Below are 19,005 nucleotides of genomic sequence, written 5' to 3'. Positions count from 1 at the left end.
AAGGAAGGAAGGAAGGAAGGAAGGAAGGAAGGAAGGAAGGAAGGAAGATAAAAAGGAAAGGAAAGGTAAAAAAAAAAGAAAAGAACTAGAAATAGCACTGTTTATTGTGCCTTTGGATATCCGCCTGGACTTTGATGGCGTGATGACTAAGAATATCCTAGGGAGAACGACAGGTTAAAGATCAAGGTGCAGCAGAAAATCAAAATGAAGTGGTTTTGCATGACTGCATTTTGAAGAACACATGTTTTAAAGACATATGATTAGGTTTGTGAAACGTGAGCCTCTTGGTTCACATTTTGCCCTTTGTCCTATCGACAGAGATAAATTCTCCCTGCACCTCCACAGGATAGTGTTTACTTTCCTCTGTGTATATCTCAAGTTTGACATCAGACTTTGGCATAGACCCGAGGAGCACTAATCCCTGATGACACCTCACTTCACTTCGGTCTTAGTTAAGGCCTTCGCTCTCCAGAAACCTGTCCGCAGTCATTGCATTCCCCACATCACTCTGGCTATTCATGGGATACACGAAGCCTGTAGGCCAGGAGTTCTCTCCCATCTATGGACCAAGAACCCTTTATGATTTTGAAACAGAAATAGACCCTTTATCTAGACACAGAAAGACATCCCACAACACACACACACACACACACACACACACACACACACACACAAGAATGGCCCAGCCAACAAAATGTTTGCTATACAAGAATGAGATCTTGAGATCAGAACTCCAGGGCCCACATGAAAAGTTGGGTATGGTGATACACACCTGTAGTCCCATTGCTGACAGTACAGATATCGGGGAGCCCCTAGGGCTTGCTGTCTAGAAAATTAATGAGTTCCAGGTTCCACGAGAGATTCTAGCTCAAAACAGATGATAGCAGATGGCTGTGATGGCCCATGACTCTAATCCCAGCACACTGCAGGCAAGGCCAGGAGGATCTCTGTGAGTTGGAGTTCAGCCTGGTCTATACAGAAAGTTCCAGGCCACCTAGGGCTACATAGTGAGACCCTAAACCATTAAATTAATTAATTAACTAATTAAGGTAAAGAAACAATAGAATAAAACACCCAAAGGTGACCTCTGACCTCTACATGCATGAATATAGGCACACACACACACACACACACACGTTAGCATACATAAATATACACATACAAGTATGTATACCACACACCCAAACATACACAGTATTGGTGACTCAGGCACACATTTCTGGCATTTCATTTTGGCTTTGAAAAAGTTGGCCTTGGCCTGTACTAGACAGGGAGTAGGGCCTTTGTTTTTTCCTTAATCCAAATTACTACTCAGTTTCTCTTCTTACCTATTTCTAGCACAGAGAACTGGAGTTACATCCTAGTCTTCAAATTCTGCTTCATTATGCCAACTTTGATTAACTCCTCTTCTTCTTTACTGATTTAACTCTTGAATTTTTACTTCTTACGCCACATTTGTAACCAACACCTCATAGGGGCCTGATTTATATTGCTGCAATCTCCTGTGGCCTGCTCCCATCTTCCTTTCTTCTTTCTGTTGTTCTATATCCTATAATTTTAGGCCTAATGCTTAGATTCATATCATCAAGGACTTAGGGCACAGGCATCAAAGGAAACACATGGTCTCACAAGAGCCAGTTGCAGTCAGTTGTGGAATGTCTATTCAGGGACTTAGAAATGAAACAAAAATGCCAACATCATGGTGAGCAATTTCTTGGGTAGAACACAGCATTTAAACAAAATTAGAAGCTTGAGCTGAGAAAGGAGGGTGCTAAGAATGAAGTAAAAACACAACCCTGAGAAGCAGGCAACCTCAGCAATCACACAGCACGCAACCTAGCCACGAGCCCAGGATTACTTACTTTGACCCGAATAGACAAAGGCTGATGACATCATACAGTTTGGCATTTTGAAATAAATAATACAAAATAGGAAAGCTTTATACCATATAGGTATAAAGCACTCAACAGACTTCCTGGTGAACACTGATGTTAGTCTAGTGAACATCGGAGTATACGACACACAAATGCGAAACTAGTAGTTTTAATAGCCGCAATTATGAAACCACCCTCCCTGAAAACTGTGAATGATGAAACCGTCCCAGTGATTTTTACGCACAGAGTCGATTAGCTACAAGGTCCAGACAAATAATGTCCACGAGTAAAGAAAACAGGAGATTAGACTTAGCAATAAGTGACGTTTGCCAATTGGGTCAAAGACAGGAAGAACATTGATCATGGTGAGGCTTTGACAAGTTAGAAAATTATTTCCCACGTGAGAGGAGTCACCTACTACTTAGTCACAGAACAGCATTGCCAATAGGTAACAAGCCAGCAATGCCATAAGACTAAAGTGCTGAAATTTAATTTTAAAAGTTTTAAAACTTTGCAGGCTTTCACTGCTGGCTCCAAGCAAACTATGAAATTATCAATACAAAACAAAGCCTTCTGCAAGCCATATGTGGTCCCAAGGGTTCTTCATCATGACTAAATTATTGTTTCTGCCTGATCATGTTTGTGTTATTGATAATACATTTATTTTACAACTATAGGTTCTTTTTTTAAGGTTTAAAATATAAGCACAAAGAGCCAAGTTACAGCTGCTATACTGCTATACAGCTTTATATCTGCCAGCTAAGAAACTTAACACCATATTTCAAACCTATGCCAAATTCTAAGACGTTTCATTTTTATTTACACTTACAGCTCTGTGTATTTGTGCTTATACATGAAAAGCAAATACTACATATAAAATGAAAAGGAAGATCACAGAAAATATTTATAACAGAAGAAACATAATAAAGAGTTTTTGTGCAAAATGCAGGAAGAACACTGATAAATAAAATTTCAAAAGACAAAGAACCCAACCTACTAGTGGGCAAGAGATAGAAATACATAGTTCACCGAAGAAGAAACACAATTAACAACATAAATGGCAGCAATGGTTTAGGGTTTATTGTAGCTGAACTTTCAGCTCCTTTATTGTGTTCTTTTTCCTAACCTTTCTACAACACCCCTTATCCCTTCCAACTACCCAATATTAGGTAGGAGAGAAACAAGGTTAGGATGGAAAGGAGGCATCAATATCTTTAGACTACTTCCTGCTGATTAGAGGTGTCAAGTTCTTTGGGTGAGTTTGATCTTCATAGTCAGGATACTTCCAACCAGAAACCATCAATCCAGCAAACAGCAAACAGCCAACAGCAGAAGCAGCAAGAGCAGAGAGAGCAGAAGGCCAGGGCAAAAGCTGCTGCCTATTGGGTGCCTAAGCATTTATATACTCTCTCCAAAGTCCCCAAAATTCCAAACATAAACTATATGCAGCTGGCAAAAAATAACTTCACTCCTAGAGCACGAGGCAAATCATAGTCAGCTTCTGTGGACAGTCTGAAGCAGCCCCCTATCCCACACCTAGGATTAAAACAAAAACATATTTCCATAACATTTCTGTGGTTTTAAAGAAACTAAAATTCTCACTCATTTTCTCCCTTTCTGCTTTAAGTATTTACTTGTGCTGTGTTTAGTGAGAAATTATAAACAGAGACATTTTCAATGAACTCTTTCAGATCATTTTTTTGTTTTGTTTTGTTTGTTTTTCTATAACCTGATGGCTTTCAGCTGCTCCTGTCTGAAACAGCTCGTACTTTTTGCTGCAGGACCTTGAGCTGCCAGGCCATTAATTTTGTTGCTTTGGATATCCCTCTTGGACCTACACTCTGTTGGCCCAGTGTTATCCCTGCACAATGTCTGCAAACTGCAGTAGGCCTAGGCATTCTTTTTGAAAACCCATTGCCTTGAGAAACTGCTTGTTCGCTTCTCTGGTGGGAACAGGGACTATTTCTGACATGAACTCAATTGCGGGCTCTTTGACCTCCCCACCCCCCAAGGGAGGAGCAGCCCTGCTAGGCCACAGAGGAGGACTTTGCAGCCAGTCCTGAAGATACCTTATAAAACAGGGTCAGATGAAAGGGGAGGAGGTCCTCTCCTATCAGTGGACTTGGAAAGGGGCAGGGAGGAGGTGAGGGAGGGAGGATGGGAGGGAATGAGGGAGCAGGATACAGCTGGGATACAGAGTTAATAAAATGTAACTAAAAATAAAAAAAATGAAAAAAAAAAGAAAAGCCTACCTATGTGGGACTATAAACCTAAGACTCATCAATGAAGTGTCTTAAAAATCACTGGGTTCAGGCCTTTGATATTCCAGCATGTCTGGAATGAAATCTGGAAATCTGTTTCTTAAAAGCACCCAGGGTGATCTTAAGAGCTACCACAGTACTACAGATGGATATTTAATACACATAATTATCTTGGATCCATATGATTCTGACTTATGAATAATTCATGTTATAAACCACATTTGGAAATAAAACTTCAGTGTATCTAGGAAACTGTCTGTGTACATGCTAACAGGATAGTCTACCTGTATTTTCCAATAGCTTCACAGACCTAACTTCGGTACCATAACATTTAAGTGAGTGAGTAATCACTTTTTCGTTCACCCATTCATTCACATGGGCAACATTTAGATCCTGAGTCTCTGCTGGGGACCTTGGAAGCATTATTTTGCACAATCTGATTACCTATAACTGGTTGTGTACAAAAATACAGTCATGCATCTACTGGCACTAACAGAGCCTGTATAAAAAGAATCCAGGAGAAACTGGGCTATGATACACATACAAGTCCTATTCATAAGATCACAAGGAAATAATCTAGTAGTGCTGGGAAAGATAAATTTTGTTAAATTAATCATGTATTTAAAATAATGATTTCCACTTATTTAACTACTATTAATGCTTTAAATTTTTCATTTTTAAAAGTAATATGTGAATATAATATGAGTTAATAAAAAGGAACAGAGAATAGAAGAGTTTAAGGAATAAAATAATGATGTCCTATGTGGTACTTCTCTCAATATGAATTATTTTCTATGTATCTTTCTGGGCAATTTCCTGATTGGTAAACATTTGTTCAGAAAGATACTCAAGTGAGGAGTGCTTTACTTCAGGGGATGGTAATTAGGAGGAAGCAGAAGAGACTCAACTCTGTACATCTTAGCATAGAAGAGATGACATTTCCTTGCTGCCATTCAACTAGATGCAGCTGTGTCTGAGCTCTGGGCTGAAGAATGAAAGCAGATGCCTGAGCCAGGCCTGGAGTGGCATGGTAACCCCTATGATTCTGAATACTCGTTGCTCCTGTTTGGTGGTAACACTCAAAGTAGGCCTGCCGAGCATGGTAGAGGCTCTCTTTGTCTGGTTTTCCCACTGCCAGAGGACAAAGATTAGTCTTTGGAGTCACACACCAGCACTTATCACTTTATCTGGAAGAACACTCTTTTTGGTTGTTGATTTGAATTTCTTTTTCATCACAGCTTTTTTTTTTTTCCCTAAACAGAGATATTTTTCCCCTAAGTGGAATACTATGTTTTGTTTTACTCTTACTTTTCTCAATTAACACCATCCTTTGGATTCCATCCATATGAATTCCTACATATCTAACTTAATCCTTTACGAGCTAAATATAGTCTTACCACATTCTTACTGATGAATATTTTATGTTATTCTAGTGAGCAATCAGAGTATAAGTATCCATGTACATATAATACAGTACTAAGATATGTAACTAGAAATAATTTTCTAGTATGTGTTCATACAGATATGAATGTTTAAATATATATCTTTAGTCTAAGAGTGAGAAATGTCAGACAGCTTCAAATGGAAGGGAGTTCAAATGTTGCAGAATCATGGATAGGAGAAAATTAAGGAGTCATGATGACTAGATGTGCTCTTTAATTTGATCCTAAAATAGAAAAGAAACTTGGAGGAAAATGGCAAATTTTTAACATTCTTTACATATATGGTACTATACCAATGCTAATTGCCTAATGTTGATAATTATACTTACATAAGCTATTAAATTCTCCTATAGGAAGGTGTCAATGGCAATTATACTATTTTTATATTTTGTCTTTAAGGTGAAAATGATTTCAAAATAAAAGGGGAGGAAGGGCTTCTTTTAATGTATTACTTGAAATTTAAGTTTATTTGAAAAAGTGGTTCTCCCGAGCCTCTTCTGATTAGTTACTTGTTCTTGTCACTATTCTTTTTTTTTTTTAACTTTTATTAATTATACTTTATTCATTTTGTACCTCCCCATAAGCCCCTCCCTCCTCCCCTCCCAGTCCCACCCTCCCCCCCCCTTTCTGCATGCATGACCCTCCCCAAGTCCACTGATAGGGGAGGTCCTCCTCTCCTTCTTTCTGATCTTAGTCTATTAGTTCTCATCAGAAGTGGCTGCATTGTCAGGGTTCTAGGTTATCTCCACAAATAGTCCTTTGTTGGAGTATGAGTCTCTGGGAAGTTCCCTGTGTTCAAATTATCTTGTTCTGTTGCTCTCCTTGTGGAGTTTCTGTCCTCTCCAGCTCTTACTATTTCCCACTTCTTACATAAAATTCCATTCACTCTGCCCATCAGTTGGCCATCAGGCTCTGCTTTGACAGTCTGCATGGCAGAGGCTTTCAGAGGCCCTCTGTGGCAGATTCCAAGGTTGTTTCCTGTTTTCTTCTGGCTTTCAGAGGTCCTCTGTAGCAGGTTCCTAGGTTGTTTCCTGTTTTCTTTTTCTTCTGATGTGCATCCTCTTTGACTTTCAGGATGGGGATTGAACATTTTAGTTAGGGTCCTCTCTTTTGCTTAGTTTGTTTAGATGTACAGATTTTAGTGGGTTTATTCTAAGTTGTATGTTTATATGAGTGAGTATATACCATGCGTGTCTTTTTGCTTCTGGGACAACTCACTCAGGATGATCCTTTCCAGGTCCCACCATTTACCTGCAAATTTCATGATTTCCTTATTTTTCATTGCTGAGTAATACTCCATTGTATAGATGTACCACAGTTTCTGCATCCATTCTTCAGTTTAGGGGCATCTGGGCTGTTTCCAGCTTCTGGCTATTACAAATAAAGTTGCTACAAAGATGGTTGAGCAAATGTCCTTTTTGTGTACTTGAGCCTCTTTTGGAAATATGCCTAGGAGTGGTATGGCTGGATCTTGAGAAAGCACTATACCTAGTTGTCTGAGAAAGCACCAGATTGATTTCCAGAGTGGTTGTACAAGTTTACATTCAAACCAGCAGTGCAGAAGGGTTCCCCCTTTCTCCACAACCTCTCCAGCATGTGTTGTCACTTGAGTTTTTGATCTTGGCCATTCTGATGGGTGTAAGGTGAAATCTCAGTGTGGTTTTGATTTGCATTTCCCTAAAGGCTAATGAGGTTGAGCATTTCTTTAAGTGCTTCTCTGCCATTCGATATTCCTCTACAGAGAATTCTCTCTTTAGCTCTGTTCCCCATTTTTTAATTGGATTACTTGGTTTGCTGTTTTTTAGCTTCTTTAGTTCTTTATATATACTGGATATGAGTTCTCTGTCAGATAAAGGGTTGGTGAAGATTCTTTCCCAATCTGTAGGCAGTCGTTTTGTTTTGATGACAGTGTCCTTTGCTTTACAGAAGCTTTTCAGTTTCATGAGGTCCCATTTATTGATTGTTGCTCTTAGAGCCTGTGCTGTTGGTGTTCTGTTCAGGAAGTTTCCTCCTGTACCAATGAGTTCTAGGGTATTCCCCACTTTTTTTTCTAGCCGATTTAATGTGTCTGGTTTTATGTTGAGGTCTTTGATCCATTTGGACTTCAGTTTTGTGCAGAGTGATAAGTATGGATCTATTTTCATTTTTCTACATGTAGACATCCAGTTGGACCAGCACCATTTGTTGAAGATGCTATCTTTTTTTCCATTGTATGGTTTTGGCATCTTTGTCAAAAATCAGGTGTCCATAAGTGTGTGGGTTTATTTCTGGGTCTTCGTTCGGTTCCATTGATCCACCATTCTGTCTATGCCAGTACTATGCAGTTTTTATAACTGTTGCTCTATAGTACAGCTTGAGATCAGGGATGGAGATACCTCCAGAAGATCTTTTATTGTAGAGGATTGTTTTAGAAATTCTCAGTTGCTTGTTATTCCATACGAAGTTGAGAATTTTTCTTTCCAGGTCTGTGAAGAATTGTGTTGGCAATTTGATGGGAACTGCATTAAATCTGTAGATTGCTTTTGGTAAGATGGCCATTTTTACTATGTTAATCCTGCCAAGCCATGAGCATGGGAGATCTTTCCATCTTCTCATATCTTCTTCTAATTCTTTCTTCAGAGACTTGAAATTTTTTTCATATAAGTCTTTGTCTTGCTTGGTTAGGGTCACACCAAGGTACTTTATGTCATTTGTGGCTATTGTGAATGGTGTTGTTTCTCTAATTTCTTTCTCAGCCCTTTTGTCTTTTGTGTACAGGAGTGCTACTAATTTTTTTGAGTTAATTTTGTATCTGGCCACTTTGCTGAAGGTGTTTATCAGCTATAGGAGTTCCCTGGTAGAGTTTTTGGGGTCACTCAGGTATACTATCATATCATCTGCAAATAGTGATAATTTGACTTCTTCCTTTCCCATCTGTATCCCCTGCATTTCCTTCAATTGTCTTATTGCTCAAGAAAGGACTTCCAGCACTATGTTGAAGAAATATGGAGAGAGTGGGCAGCCTTGTCTTATCCCTGATTTCAGTGGGATTGCTTTAAGTTTCTCTCCGTTCAGTTTGATGTTGGCTATAGGCTTGCTGTATATCACCTTTACTATGTTTAGATATGTGCCTTGTGTCCCTGATCTCTCCAATACTTTAAACATGAATGGATGTTGGATTTTGTCAAATACTTTTTCAGCATCTAGGGAGATTATCATGTAGTTTTTTTTTCAGTTTGTTAATATGGTGGATCACATTGATGGATTTCCGTATATTGAACCACCCCTGCATACCTGGGATGAAGCCTACTTGGTCATAGTGGATAATATCTTTGATGTGTTCTTGGATTCGTTTTGCAAGTATTTTGTTAAGTATTTTTGTATCATAAGGGAGATTGACCTGAAATTCTCTTTCTTTGTTGAGTCTTTGTGAGGTTTAGGTACCAATGTGACTGTGGCTTCATAGAATGAGTTTGGTAATATTCCTTCTGTTTCTATTTTGTGGAATAGTTTGAAGAGAATTGGAGTTAGCTCTTCTTTGAAGGTCTGGTAGAATTCTGCGCTGAAGCCATCTCATCCTGGGCTTTTTTTGGATGGGAGACTTTTGATGACTGCTTCTATTTCTTTGGGGAATATAGGACTATTTAATTGATTTACCTGGTCCTGATTCAGCTTTGGTAAGTCAAATCGATCAAGAAAATTGTCCATTTCATTTAGATTTTCAAATTTTGTGGCATATAGACTTTTGAAGTAAGTCCTAATGATTGTTTGGATTTCCTCAGTGTCTGTAGTTATGTCCCCTTTTCATTTCTGATTTTGTTGATTTGGGTGGTGTCTCTCTGCCTTTTAGTTAGCTTGGCTAAGGGTTTGTCGATCTTGTTGATTTTCTCAAAGAACCAGCTCTTGGTTTCATTGATTCTTTGAATTGTTTTATTTGTTTCTAATTGATTGATTTCAGCCCTGAGTTTGATTATTTCCAGCCGTCTACTCCTTTTTGGTGTGTCTGCTTCTTCTTTTTCTAGGGTTTTTAAGTGGGCCATTAAGTTGCTTGAATGAGTTGTCTCGAATTTCTTCTTGAAGGCACTTAGTGCTATGAACTTTCCTCTTAGCACTGCTTTCATTGTGTCCCACAAGTTTGGGTATGTTGTGTCTTCATTTTCATTGAGTTCTAGGAAGACTTTAATTTCTTTATTTCTTCCCTGACCCAGCTGTCATTTAGTAACAAGTTGTTCAGTTTCCATGTGTGTGTAGGCTTTTTGCTATTTCTGTTATTGTTGAGGTCCAGCTTTATTCCATGGTGATCAGACAAGATACAAGGGATTATTTCAATCTTCTTGTATCTGTTGAGGCTTGCTTTGTGACCAACTATATGGTCTATTTTGGAGAAGGTTCCATGAGGTGCTGAGAACGTAAATTTTTTTGTGTTTGGGTGTAAAGTTCTGTAAATGTCTGTGAAGTCCATTTGATTCATGACCTCTGTCAGAGATATTGTTTCTTTGTTTAATTTCTGTTTTGTTGACCTGTCCTTTGTTGAGAGTGGGGTGTTGAAGTCTCCCACTATTAATGTGTGGGGATCTATATGTGGTTTAAATTTTATCAATGTTTCTTTTACAAATGTGGGTGCTCTTGTATTTGGGGCATAGATGTTCAGGATTGTGATGTCTTCCTGGTGGAATTTTCCCTTGATGAGTATGAAGTGTCCTTCCCCATCTCTTTTTATTAATTTTGGTTGAAAGTCTATTTTATCAGATATTAGAATGGCTACTCCTGCTTGTTTCTTGGTCCATTTGCTTGGAAAGTCATCTTCCAACCTTTTACCCTCAGGTAATGTCTATCTTTGTGCCTTTGGTGTGTTTCTTGTATGCAACAGATTGCTGGGTTTTGTTTACGTATCCATTCTGTTAATCTGTGTCTTTTTACTGGAGAGTTGAGTCCATTGATGTTGAGAGAGATTAATGACCAGTGGCGGTTAGATCCTTTGATTTTGATGTTGGCTGTGGTCATAAGGTTGTGTGCTTAGTTGCTTTTTGTTTTACTGTAGTAAGGTTAATTATTTCCTGTGTTTTCTTGACAGAAGCTAATTTTCTTGGGTTGTATTTTCCCTTCCAGTGTCTTCTGTAATGCTGGATTTGTGTGTAGGTATTGTTGAAATTTGTTTTCGTCATTGAATATCTTGTTTTCTCTGTCTATGAGGACTGAGAGTTTTGCAGGGTATAGTAGCCTGGGCTGACATCTGTGTTCTTTTAGGGTCTGCATGATATCCGTCCAGGCCCTTCTGGCTTTCATAGTTTCTGTTGAAAAGTCAGGTGTGATTCTAATGGGTTTGCCATTATATGTTACTTGGCCTTTTTCCCTTGCAGCTTTTAGTATTTTTTCTTTGTTCTGTATACTTACTGTTTGATTATTATGTGGCGGGAGGATTTTCTTTTCTGGTCAAATTTGTTGGGTGTTCTGTAGACCTCATGTATTCTTATTGGCTTCTCCTTTAACTTGGGGAAATTTTCTTCAATGATTTTGTTGAAAATATTTTCTGGGCCTTGGAGAAGGGAGTCTTCTTTTTCCTCTATTCCTATTATTCTTAGGTTTTGTCTTTTCATATTGTCTTGGATTTCTTGGACGGTCTGTGTCAGGATTTTTTTGTATTTAACATTTTCTTTGACAGATACATCGATTTCTTCCATTGTATATTCTACACCTGAGATTCTTTCTTCCATCTCTTGTAGTCTGTTGGTTATGCTTACCTCTGTAGTTCCTGTTTTCTTCCCTAAATTCTTCCTCTCCATTATTTCCTCCATTTGTGTTTTCTTTAATTTTTCCAGTTCTATCTTCAAGTCTTGAGTTGTTTTGTTTACTTCCTTCACCTATCTGGTTGTATTTTCCTCTTTTTCTTTTAGTTCCTTCAACTCTGTTTCTTTTATTTCTTTCAGTGATTTAATTATTTCTTCTCTGAAGGCCGCAAACTCTTTGGCTGCATTTCCCGTATTTCTTCACGGATGGCCATAATCTGCTTGTTTTTAACTTCCTCTATTTCTTTACGGATAGCCATGATCTGTTTGGTTTTATCTTCCTCTAATTCTTTACACATTTTATTTGTTTCCTCTATTATCCTCTTCATCAGCATAGATGTAAGGTCATCTTCTTGATTTTCTATTATGCTGCGTTGTCCAGGGCTGTTCACCCCTGGATGGCTGGGTTCTGGAGATGCCATATTGCTCTGTCTTTTGTTGGTTGAGCTTTTACGCTGACCTCTACCCATTGGGCTGTTTTAGGTGTTGGCTGTTAGTTTCTGTGCTTCCTGGAGTCCTGAGGTAGGGAGAATCCCCTTGGCCAGAAGATGATTTTTCCTGAAGGAGTCCTCCTCTGCTTTTTGGTTATGGTCACTGTATGGCCAGTGTTTCTCAGGAATTGCCACTGCTCACCTCAGGTGTATAGCCCTGAGTAGAAGCTATGGTCTTTGTTAGGCAGGGGGGGATCTCCTCTTACCCATAGAAGTTCTCAAGACAGCTGCCCCACTGCTGGGTTTCTCGTTATAAATTTAGTGAGCTGCTGCTGTTACAGTTTTCCAGGTACAGTCCTCTTGAAGAACCTGCTGATTCCCTAGCTGTGGGGTTTTCTCCCAACAGGGAAACTCAGTCTGTTATCCTGGGGCACACAGTTCTGCCCGGGAAAGTGAGAGGTGCGCCCAGCAAGTCTCTGGGCCAGAGGCTGAGTGCTCCGCTCTGGGCCTGGAGAATGTGCACCTAGGTTGAGTTGGCGCCTGGGGGTGCCACTCTGGTCTGGAGGCTGGGTGCCTCACTCTGGACCAGAAGCTGTGTGTCCCTGTCTGGGATGGCAGCTGCAGGCACTGCTCTGGTCCAGACACTGTGGGTGCAGCCCTCTTGTAGGACCAGGGATTCCCACAGTTTTGTCAGTCTAGTTAGGGATAACTGGTTGATCCTTGGCACAGTATCTGAAGGCTGCTGTAATGGCTCTCCGGGTTTTGTATGTCTGAGGATGCAGCTGTGTGCCCCAGTGCCCTAGGAGTACTCAATAATGGTGGCTGAGCACAGCACTCCTGCCTGCATTAGAAAGCTAGAGCCTAGAGTCTGCGTGAATCCAGAAAGTTTTTTGGTGCTGGGTGTCCTGAGCGTTAGACCTGATGATCCCCTCTGCTGGGGGTTTCCTCCTGCCAGAGACACACAGTCTTTGCTTTAGGGACCTTTGTTCTGTCTGGGGTGGCGAGTAGAACCCACAGGCACAGACACCCGCCCGTGGCTCCGCCTTTCTGGCCTTTGGGAGCCTGGGCGGCTGCCTAAACTGGATAATTTTCCGGAGACCTTTTCGGGGTGGGGGTGTCGGCTGAGTGCTCTGAGATCAGACCAGCCATTTCCCTCCCTGTGGGTTTGCACCTGACAGTGAAATGCAGTCTCTGGTGCCCTGGGGCCCACAGTTCTATCTGAGGCGGTGAATCAGGCACGCAGACAGGGCTCTGTGCAGGCGCCTGGGTCCCCGGTTCTGGCTCCAGGCTGGCTCCTGGGGCACCCGCGGAACCCGAGTCTTTTCCAGGAGATGTCTGGGTGACTTAAGGTTGGTCTCAATCGTTTCCTGCTCCGTAGGGTTATCTCTCGACTGGAAAATCCAGTCTGTGATGTTCTGGGCCCACAGTTCAGTCTGAGGCAGTGACCAGATCACGCTGGCGTGTAGCTCTGGGCTGGCGACCAAGGGCCTGGCAGAATCAGGATCTCTTCTGAGGTTTAGCCGGGTGAGTTAAAGCTGATTGAATCCCCCACCGTGGGGTATCCTCTCACCTGGGAAACACAATCACTTGTGTTTTATGGCCGCAAGTTCTGATTGCTGGTCACTGTGCCAATCCTGCTCTGCTGCTGCTCAGAATGAGAGACCTCCCAGCACCGCCATCTTGCCCCCCCTTGTCACTAGTCTATTGCTGTAAAGAGACACCAAGACCAAGACAAGTCTTATAAAAGAAAGCATTTGATTGGGAGCTTGCTTAGAGTTTCAGAAGTTCAGTCTATTATCTTAATGGCAGGGAGCATGGTAACACATGTGCTGGAACAGTAGTCAAGAGCTATGTCTTGATCCATAGAAAGAGACAGACAGACAAACAGAAAGAAAGAGAAAGAGAGAGAGACTAGCCTAGCCTGGAATGTGCTTTTGAAACCCCAAGGCGCACCCCCAGTGACACACTTCCCCCAACAAGTGGACAACTCCTAATCCTTCTAATCCTTTCAAAGAGTTCTACTCCCTAGTGTCTAAGCATTTAAATCTATTTAAATGCCATCTGTATTCAAACCACCCACATTCTACTTGCTGGCCCCCATAGGCCTGTAGTCATATTTTAACACAAAAATACATTCAATCCAAACTATAAACCCAGTTAAAACAAAACAAAACAAAACACAAATGAAAACAGACTGCATACTTCCAACATACAAAGTCACAGAATATACATTATCATTCCAAAAGGGAGGAAGGGAGCATAATGAAGACATCCTGAAAACAAGAACAAAAATGTGTAAGGCAAACTCTGAATTCTACATCTCCATGTCTGATGTCAAAGTGTTCTCCGGATCTCCAACTCCTTTCAGCTTTGGTAACTACAACATATGGCATCTCTCCTTGGCAGGTATTCCACGACTCTAGAATTTCCAACATCTTGGGGGCTCTAATAAATCCAGGCTCCACCTTCACTGCTTCATGCAACAGCCTCTCTAGGTCTCCACATGGGACCAGCCCTGACACACACCTGGCATCAGAGGCCTTCCATAGCCACAGAGGGAAATTCCACAGCCCCGTTCTTGTATCCTTGACTCTAATGCCAGAACCATGTGGCCAAAACTGCAAAGTTATGCTGCTTACTGGGGCTAGAACTTGACCCCCGTTTCAATTGCACTTGCACCAACCTTCTGTTGCTGATGGATTCCTTCAATATGTAAGATTTTAAAAAATTCCTTTTCAGAAGTTAGAAGCTGAGCTGGATAGGGTCTTGCTCTGAGGTTACCCCTCCCTTTATTCCATTTAGCATCAGGTTTGTGTGTTTGTGTGTGTGTGTGTGTGTGTGTGTGTGTTTTGTTTTTGTTTTAACTTTTTATCTCCTTGAGAGCTCCATTATACTTTCTGGTGCTCTCGTATCACTTTTTTGGGGGGGGTGGGGCCATTTGATTGATTCATTTCTATGGAGAATTAGCTAAATAAAGGAAAAATTCAGTAAATCCACACTTGATATTAGAAAATATAATAGTGTTTTGTCTAATTTTTGTGTCCTACATACATTTCAAATCTACGTTACTAAAGATTTATGTTTCATTTTCTTTGGGATTATGTATTTTTATCTTCATAAAATATTGAACGCTTTTCACCTAGAATTCAATTTGTTTCATATTAATATTGCTACATCTGCTGTCTTTTGCTGGCATTTATGGATATATTTTCCATGCTTTTGATTTTTAACTCTTTTATAGATGTCCCTCATAATATCACAGAGTTAGATATTTATTTTATGCTACCCAAGAGGATTTTTGAAAATAAATAAACATGATTTATATACCTCTTGTAAGACTAGCTTGTTAGATTTAATATTTTACTTTCTTACATTTTGTCATAAAAAATTCTACATTTTCTGCCTTTTGTTGTAATGATGAAATCGTCATTTGTCACATTTTCTCTTGTTTTTATATATCCTGTTTGTACAAAGGATTAATGTGCATAACTAAACATATTCACATCAATTTTTCTGGCAGCATTTGAAGCTCACAAGCCTTATGCACCAAAGGGAACCACACAATACAACCCATGCCCTTCTCTCGAGCTGTGTCTCTGCTAAGGTAAGAATCCTCCATGTTCTTTATTAGGGAAGGACATGAGGGAAGGGAAAGAAAAGGGGGGGAAGAAGAGAAAAGAAAACCAGTTACATGTTTGAACCATAAACCTTCTCATTTCCTTTGACATTTTCCTGCCATGTCAGTCTTCTTCCTTCCTTGGTTAGTTATTTATTTGTCTAGAGTTGCTTTTCTGGTATCTTCTTCTTGTTCTTCTTCTTGTTCTTCTTGTTCTTGTTCTTCTTGTTCTTGTTCTTCTTGTTCTTGTTCTTCTTGTTCTTGTTCTTCTTCTTCTTGTTCTTCTTCTTCTTGTTCTTCTTCTTCTTGTTCTTCTTCTTCTTGTTCTTGTTCTTCTTCTTCTTCTTCTTCTTCTTCTTCTTCTTCTTCTTCTTCTTCTTCTTCTTCAAGGCTTTTTTTTTTATAATTTCCATTTTACTTTGTCCAAACTGTTTTTTCTTCTGTCATTCTTTCACCAAAGCCTTGTGTCTTTGCATGGGCTTTGGTGGAGGCTGTGGTGCAGCTCCAGCATGTCTAAATCATGGTATATGTGTGGGAGGGGGAAGTTGTTTCGTTCTTCCTGGCTTCATGAGATCGATTCCTGACCACCTTGCTGCAAATGGCACAGCTCACACAATAATGCATTTTGACATAGAGTTTGGGAAGCGCATAAATTAAAAAAAAAATACTTGCTTCAGATATGTCTCTGACAGCAGTGGCCTCTACAATGTTCTGAATGACAAACTTCTTAATGGCCTTGTCCTTGATCATGCAGCAAATTGGCTGCACGTGGCCAGAGCCCTTTTTAGCATGACCCCTGTTTCTTTTATTTCTTTTTTTTCTTTTCTTTTCTCTCTCTCTCTCTTTTGTCATCTTGGATTCAAGACCTCCAAAAGAGGCCAAAAAGGTGTGGTATGTACACTAGGGGCCTTTTTTGGGTCCAGGGCTACCTTTGCGACTCTCCTGGATTAAAAAAGTGGTTCCCAGGTTCCTCCTTGCTGTGCTAGATGGGGCTTCCTCAGTCCAGCACTATGTTCTGTGGACAGTATCCATCAGTCTTCCTTTCAGTAGCAGCTATCAGCACTCATCCTATGCTGTACTTGAGAAAACAGAGACCCAGAAGTTTGAAAAGATTCTCCAGCTAGAGGAAACAAGTTACAGTTTGAATTAAGGAAGTCAAAGCCCAAGAACTCTTCTCTCCCAGGAGGGAAACATTAATGCTAGGTTAATGTTAATAGTTAAGTTGGACTATTTTACAATGAGATACTGGTCGATTTATCTTTTATCAGTTATACAGAGAAAAATGAAAATGAACCTAGTATTAATGTGTAGGCATGGGTGTTGTCCTACTGAAAGCAAGCAGGTCCATGAGACATTAATGCCAGAAGTTGCTATGTGAGTGAAATGTATTGTAACAGGTATAGAGCCACTCTGTAAGATGTCTGAATATAGAAAAGCATCCAGCCTTCTGCAACCATAACTGTAACTGGACACCCAAAATTCCGGCTATTAGAATTAACACCCAGTGCTTTGTCTGTGACAGCATGGACCTCTCTCTGATCTCCCATGGCTGATTTTTTTTTAAGTGATAAGACAATTATAATAACCCCGATCCTAAAAATGTAAAACTTAGGGCAAAGCCCTGCTTCCTCAAACCTTTCACTTGACATAGGCCAAAAACCTGTGAGTTCCTTCTGATATCTTACTAAGGCACCTCATGGCACCCTACAATTTCACTATGGAGACTAGACTTCATTTTTTAAGGCAACAGAAATAGAAAATAATCAAATATTTCAGAACAGGGCATGATGTGACCCAAACTATGTGTTCAAGACTGAATTAGGTAGTGTAAGATGCTCAGTGGGGAAGGGTGCTGAATCTTACCACTTGAGCATAATCCCTGGGACACAAATGATGGAGACAACCAATCCCTTCAGACTTCTACACATACACATGCTTTCACAATACACATAAAATAATAAATAAATGTAAGTCACAAAAAAAAAAAAAAAAAAAAACTATAAACTAAATGTTACCAAACTTGAGATGGTGCAGGAGTCCCTACGGTCACCAGAGAATAGGAAAGGCATATGATAAGTACCAACATGAGAGAAGTGTTCATGGGAAACAAAGGAGGTGACACACGCTAGGCTAGGCTAGCTACAGAGGGGAAATCTGGTGAACCCCCAACCAACAACATGATTAAACACTCACCAGTAAGGAATTCCCTCAGACTGGATCTGTCATTAGCTGTTCACTTTTATTCTGAATAAAATAGAATCGGGGATTTTATATCTCTAAGTTCACTTCATTAGCATAAGCGAGAAAGTTATGAATAGGATGACTTTCCAGTCACCTTACCTAAATTACAGAACTCAAGGTTGGACTGAAGCCTACCACATGGGCAGGGAGCCCTGTAGCCCTTAAGTGTCTTTCAGAAGTTCCCATGAAGGGCATTACAAGTTTTGCGAGCAGATTAGAAGGCAAACTTGGGGCCCAAGTGTGCATATTCAGCAGACCTGTCTGGATTCTCAGCTCTAGGAAACTAAAATAGATGCAGATGTGCCTCTGAGGAACTTAGCACACATAACTAACTCTCCAAGTGGACGTGAAAGAGATACATGGCTCAGATGGCGGAAGCGGGGCAAAGTTTCTGTTATTACCGTCTCGGGGCAGAGCCAGAGGAGGGGCGTGGCAGTTTAGGAGGAAGGTCCTCTTTGGGAATTGGCTTGCTTACAAAAGGTTTTCCTACCAAAGTTTTAAGAATTGAGCTCCTTCAGCTAACAAGACGGCTCAGTGGCTAAAGGTGCTTTTCCTCACAAACTGGACAACCTGAGCTGGATTCTAGGATCCCAGCATAGAAGAAAGCTGATGTCTGAAAGTTGTTCTCTGATCGCCACATGTACTCTGCACGCGCACATGCGTGTGCGCGCGCGCGCACACACACACACACACACACACACACACACACACACACATATACACTAGTAAATTAATACATTTTAAATAACTGAACCTCTTGTTTCTGTAAAACCGTTCTGGAAATTGTTACCTGAGAGAAGAGCACAACTCAGAACCTCAGACAGACCATAAACACTTATCTTCTCTATCCTGAGATCAACTACAAGATTAACCAGGGTTGGACCTAGGGAGTGGGGGCTGTTACTTATATTTGATCACTGGAGAAAACACTAGACTTATTTTTCCAGCCTTTCTTTTGTACACTCTAGACCAAATTTAGGACTTGGTAGAAAGAACTAGAAGTCAACTTTGATGAAGTTTGGCAAGGGCTGCCCTGATCTCTCCACTAGTTTCATCTCAAGCACCCATGTTGTCCCACCTACCCTGACATTTCTGACCCTTGTGGTGCTCTATACCCTCAAGTTATCTATTTTCAAAATTCCCCACATTTGGGAACCTAAATTTGGTGGCATTACTTATGGTCTCTATGACTTTGGAAATTTTCAACTACCCAAGTGTCGCGCGCAGCCTTCGCCGATAAGGATGACGCGGCAACCGAGGAGTGTCCAGCAACAACTTTATTGTTACAGCTCTTTTAGCAGATGGTGAAGGAAGGACCCAGACCCCGGGTTGTGCTCTGCTTAAATAGCCAGTCAAGGCGACGTGTTCGTCTGTG

At 40.5% G+C, this 19,005-nt stretch overlaps 2 protein-coding genes across 4 annotated transcripts in view; both read right to left on the bottom strand.

Annotated features, from left to right (window-relative positions):
• Nucleotides 1–19,005, bottom strand: part of Epsti1 (epithelial stromal interaction 1) — a 95,339-nt gene that overhangs the window by 33,952 nt on the left and 42,382 nt on the right. The window lies entirely within an intron of this gene.
• The window catches only part of LOC129678875 (uncharacterized), a 5,516-nt gene continuing 2,343 nt past the window's right edge, over nucleotides 15,833–19,005 (bottom strand). The window contains 2 exon segments of the mRNA XM_055609834.1: nucleotides 15,833–15,934; nucleotides 15,936–16,191. Of these exon segments, the coding sequence (XP_055465809.1) occupies nucleotides 15,833–15,934; nucleotides 15,936–16,191 (358 nt within the window).

Source organism: Psammomys obesus, unplaced genomic scaffold, assembly GCF_907164565.1.
Source record: "Psammomys obesus unplaced genomic scaffold, mPsaObe1.curated_primary_1811, whole genome shotgun sequence".
In the NCBI taxonomy this organism is placed as follows: Eukaryota; Metazoa; Chordata; class Mammalia; order Rodentia; family Muridae; genus Psammomys; species Psammomys obesus.
This window is presented reverse-complemented; position numbering and strand designations above follow the sequence as displayed.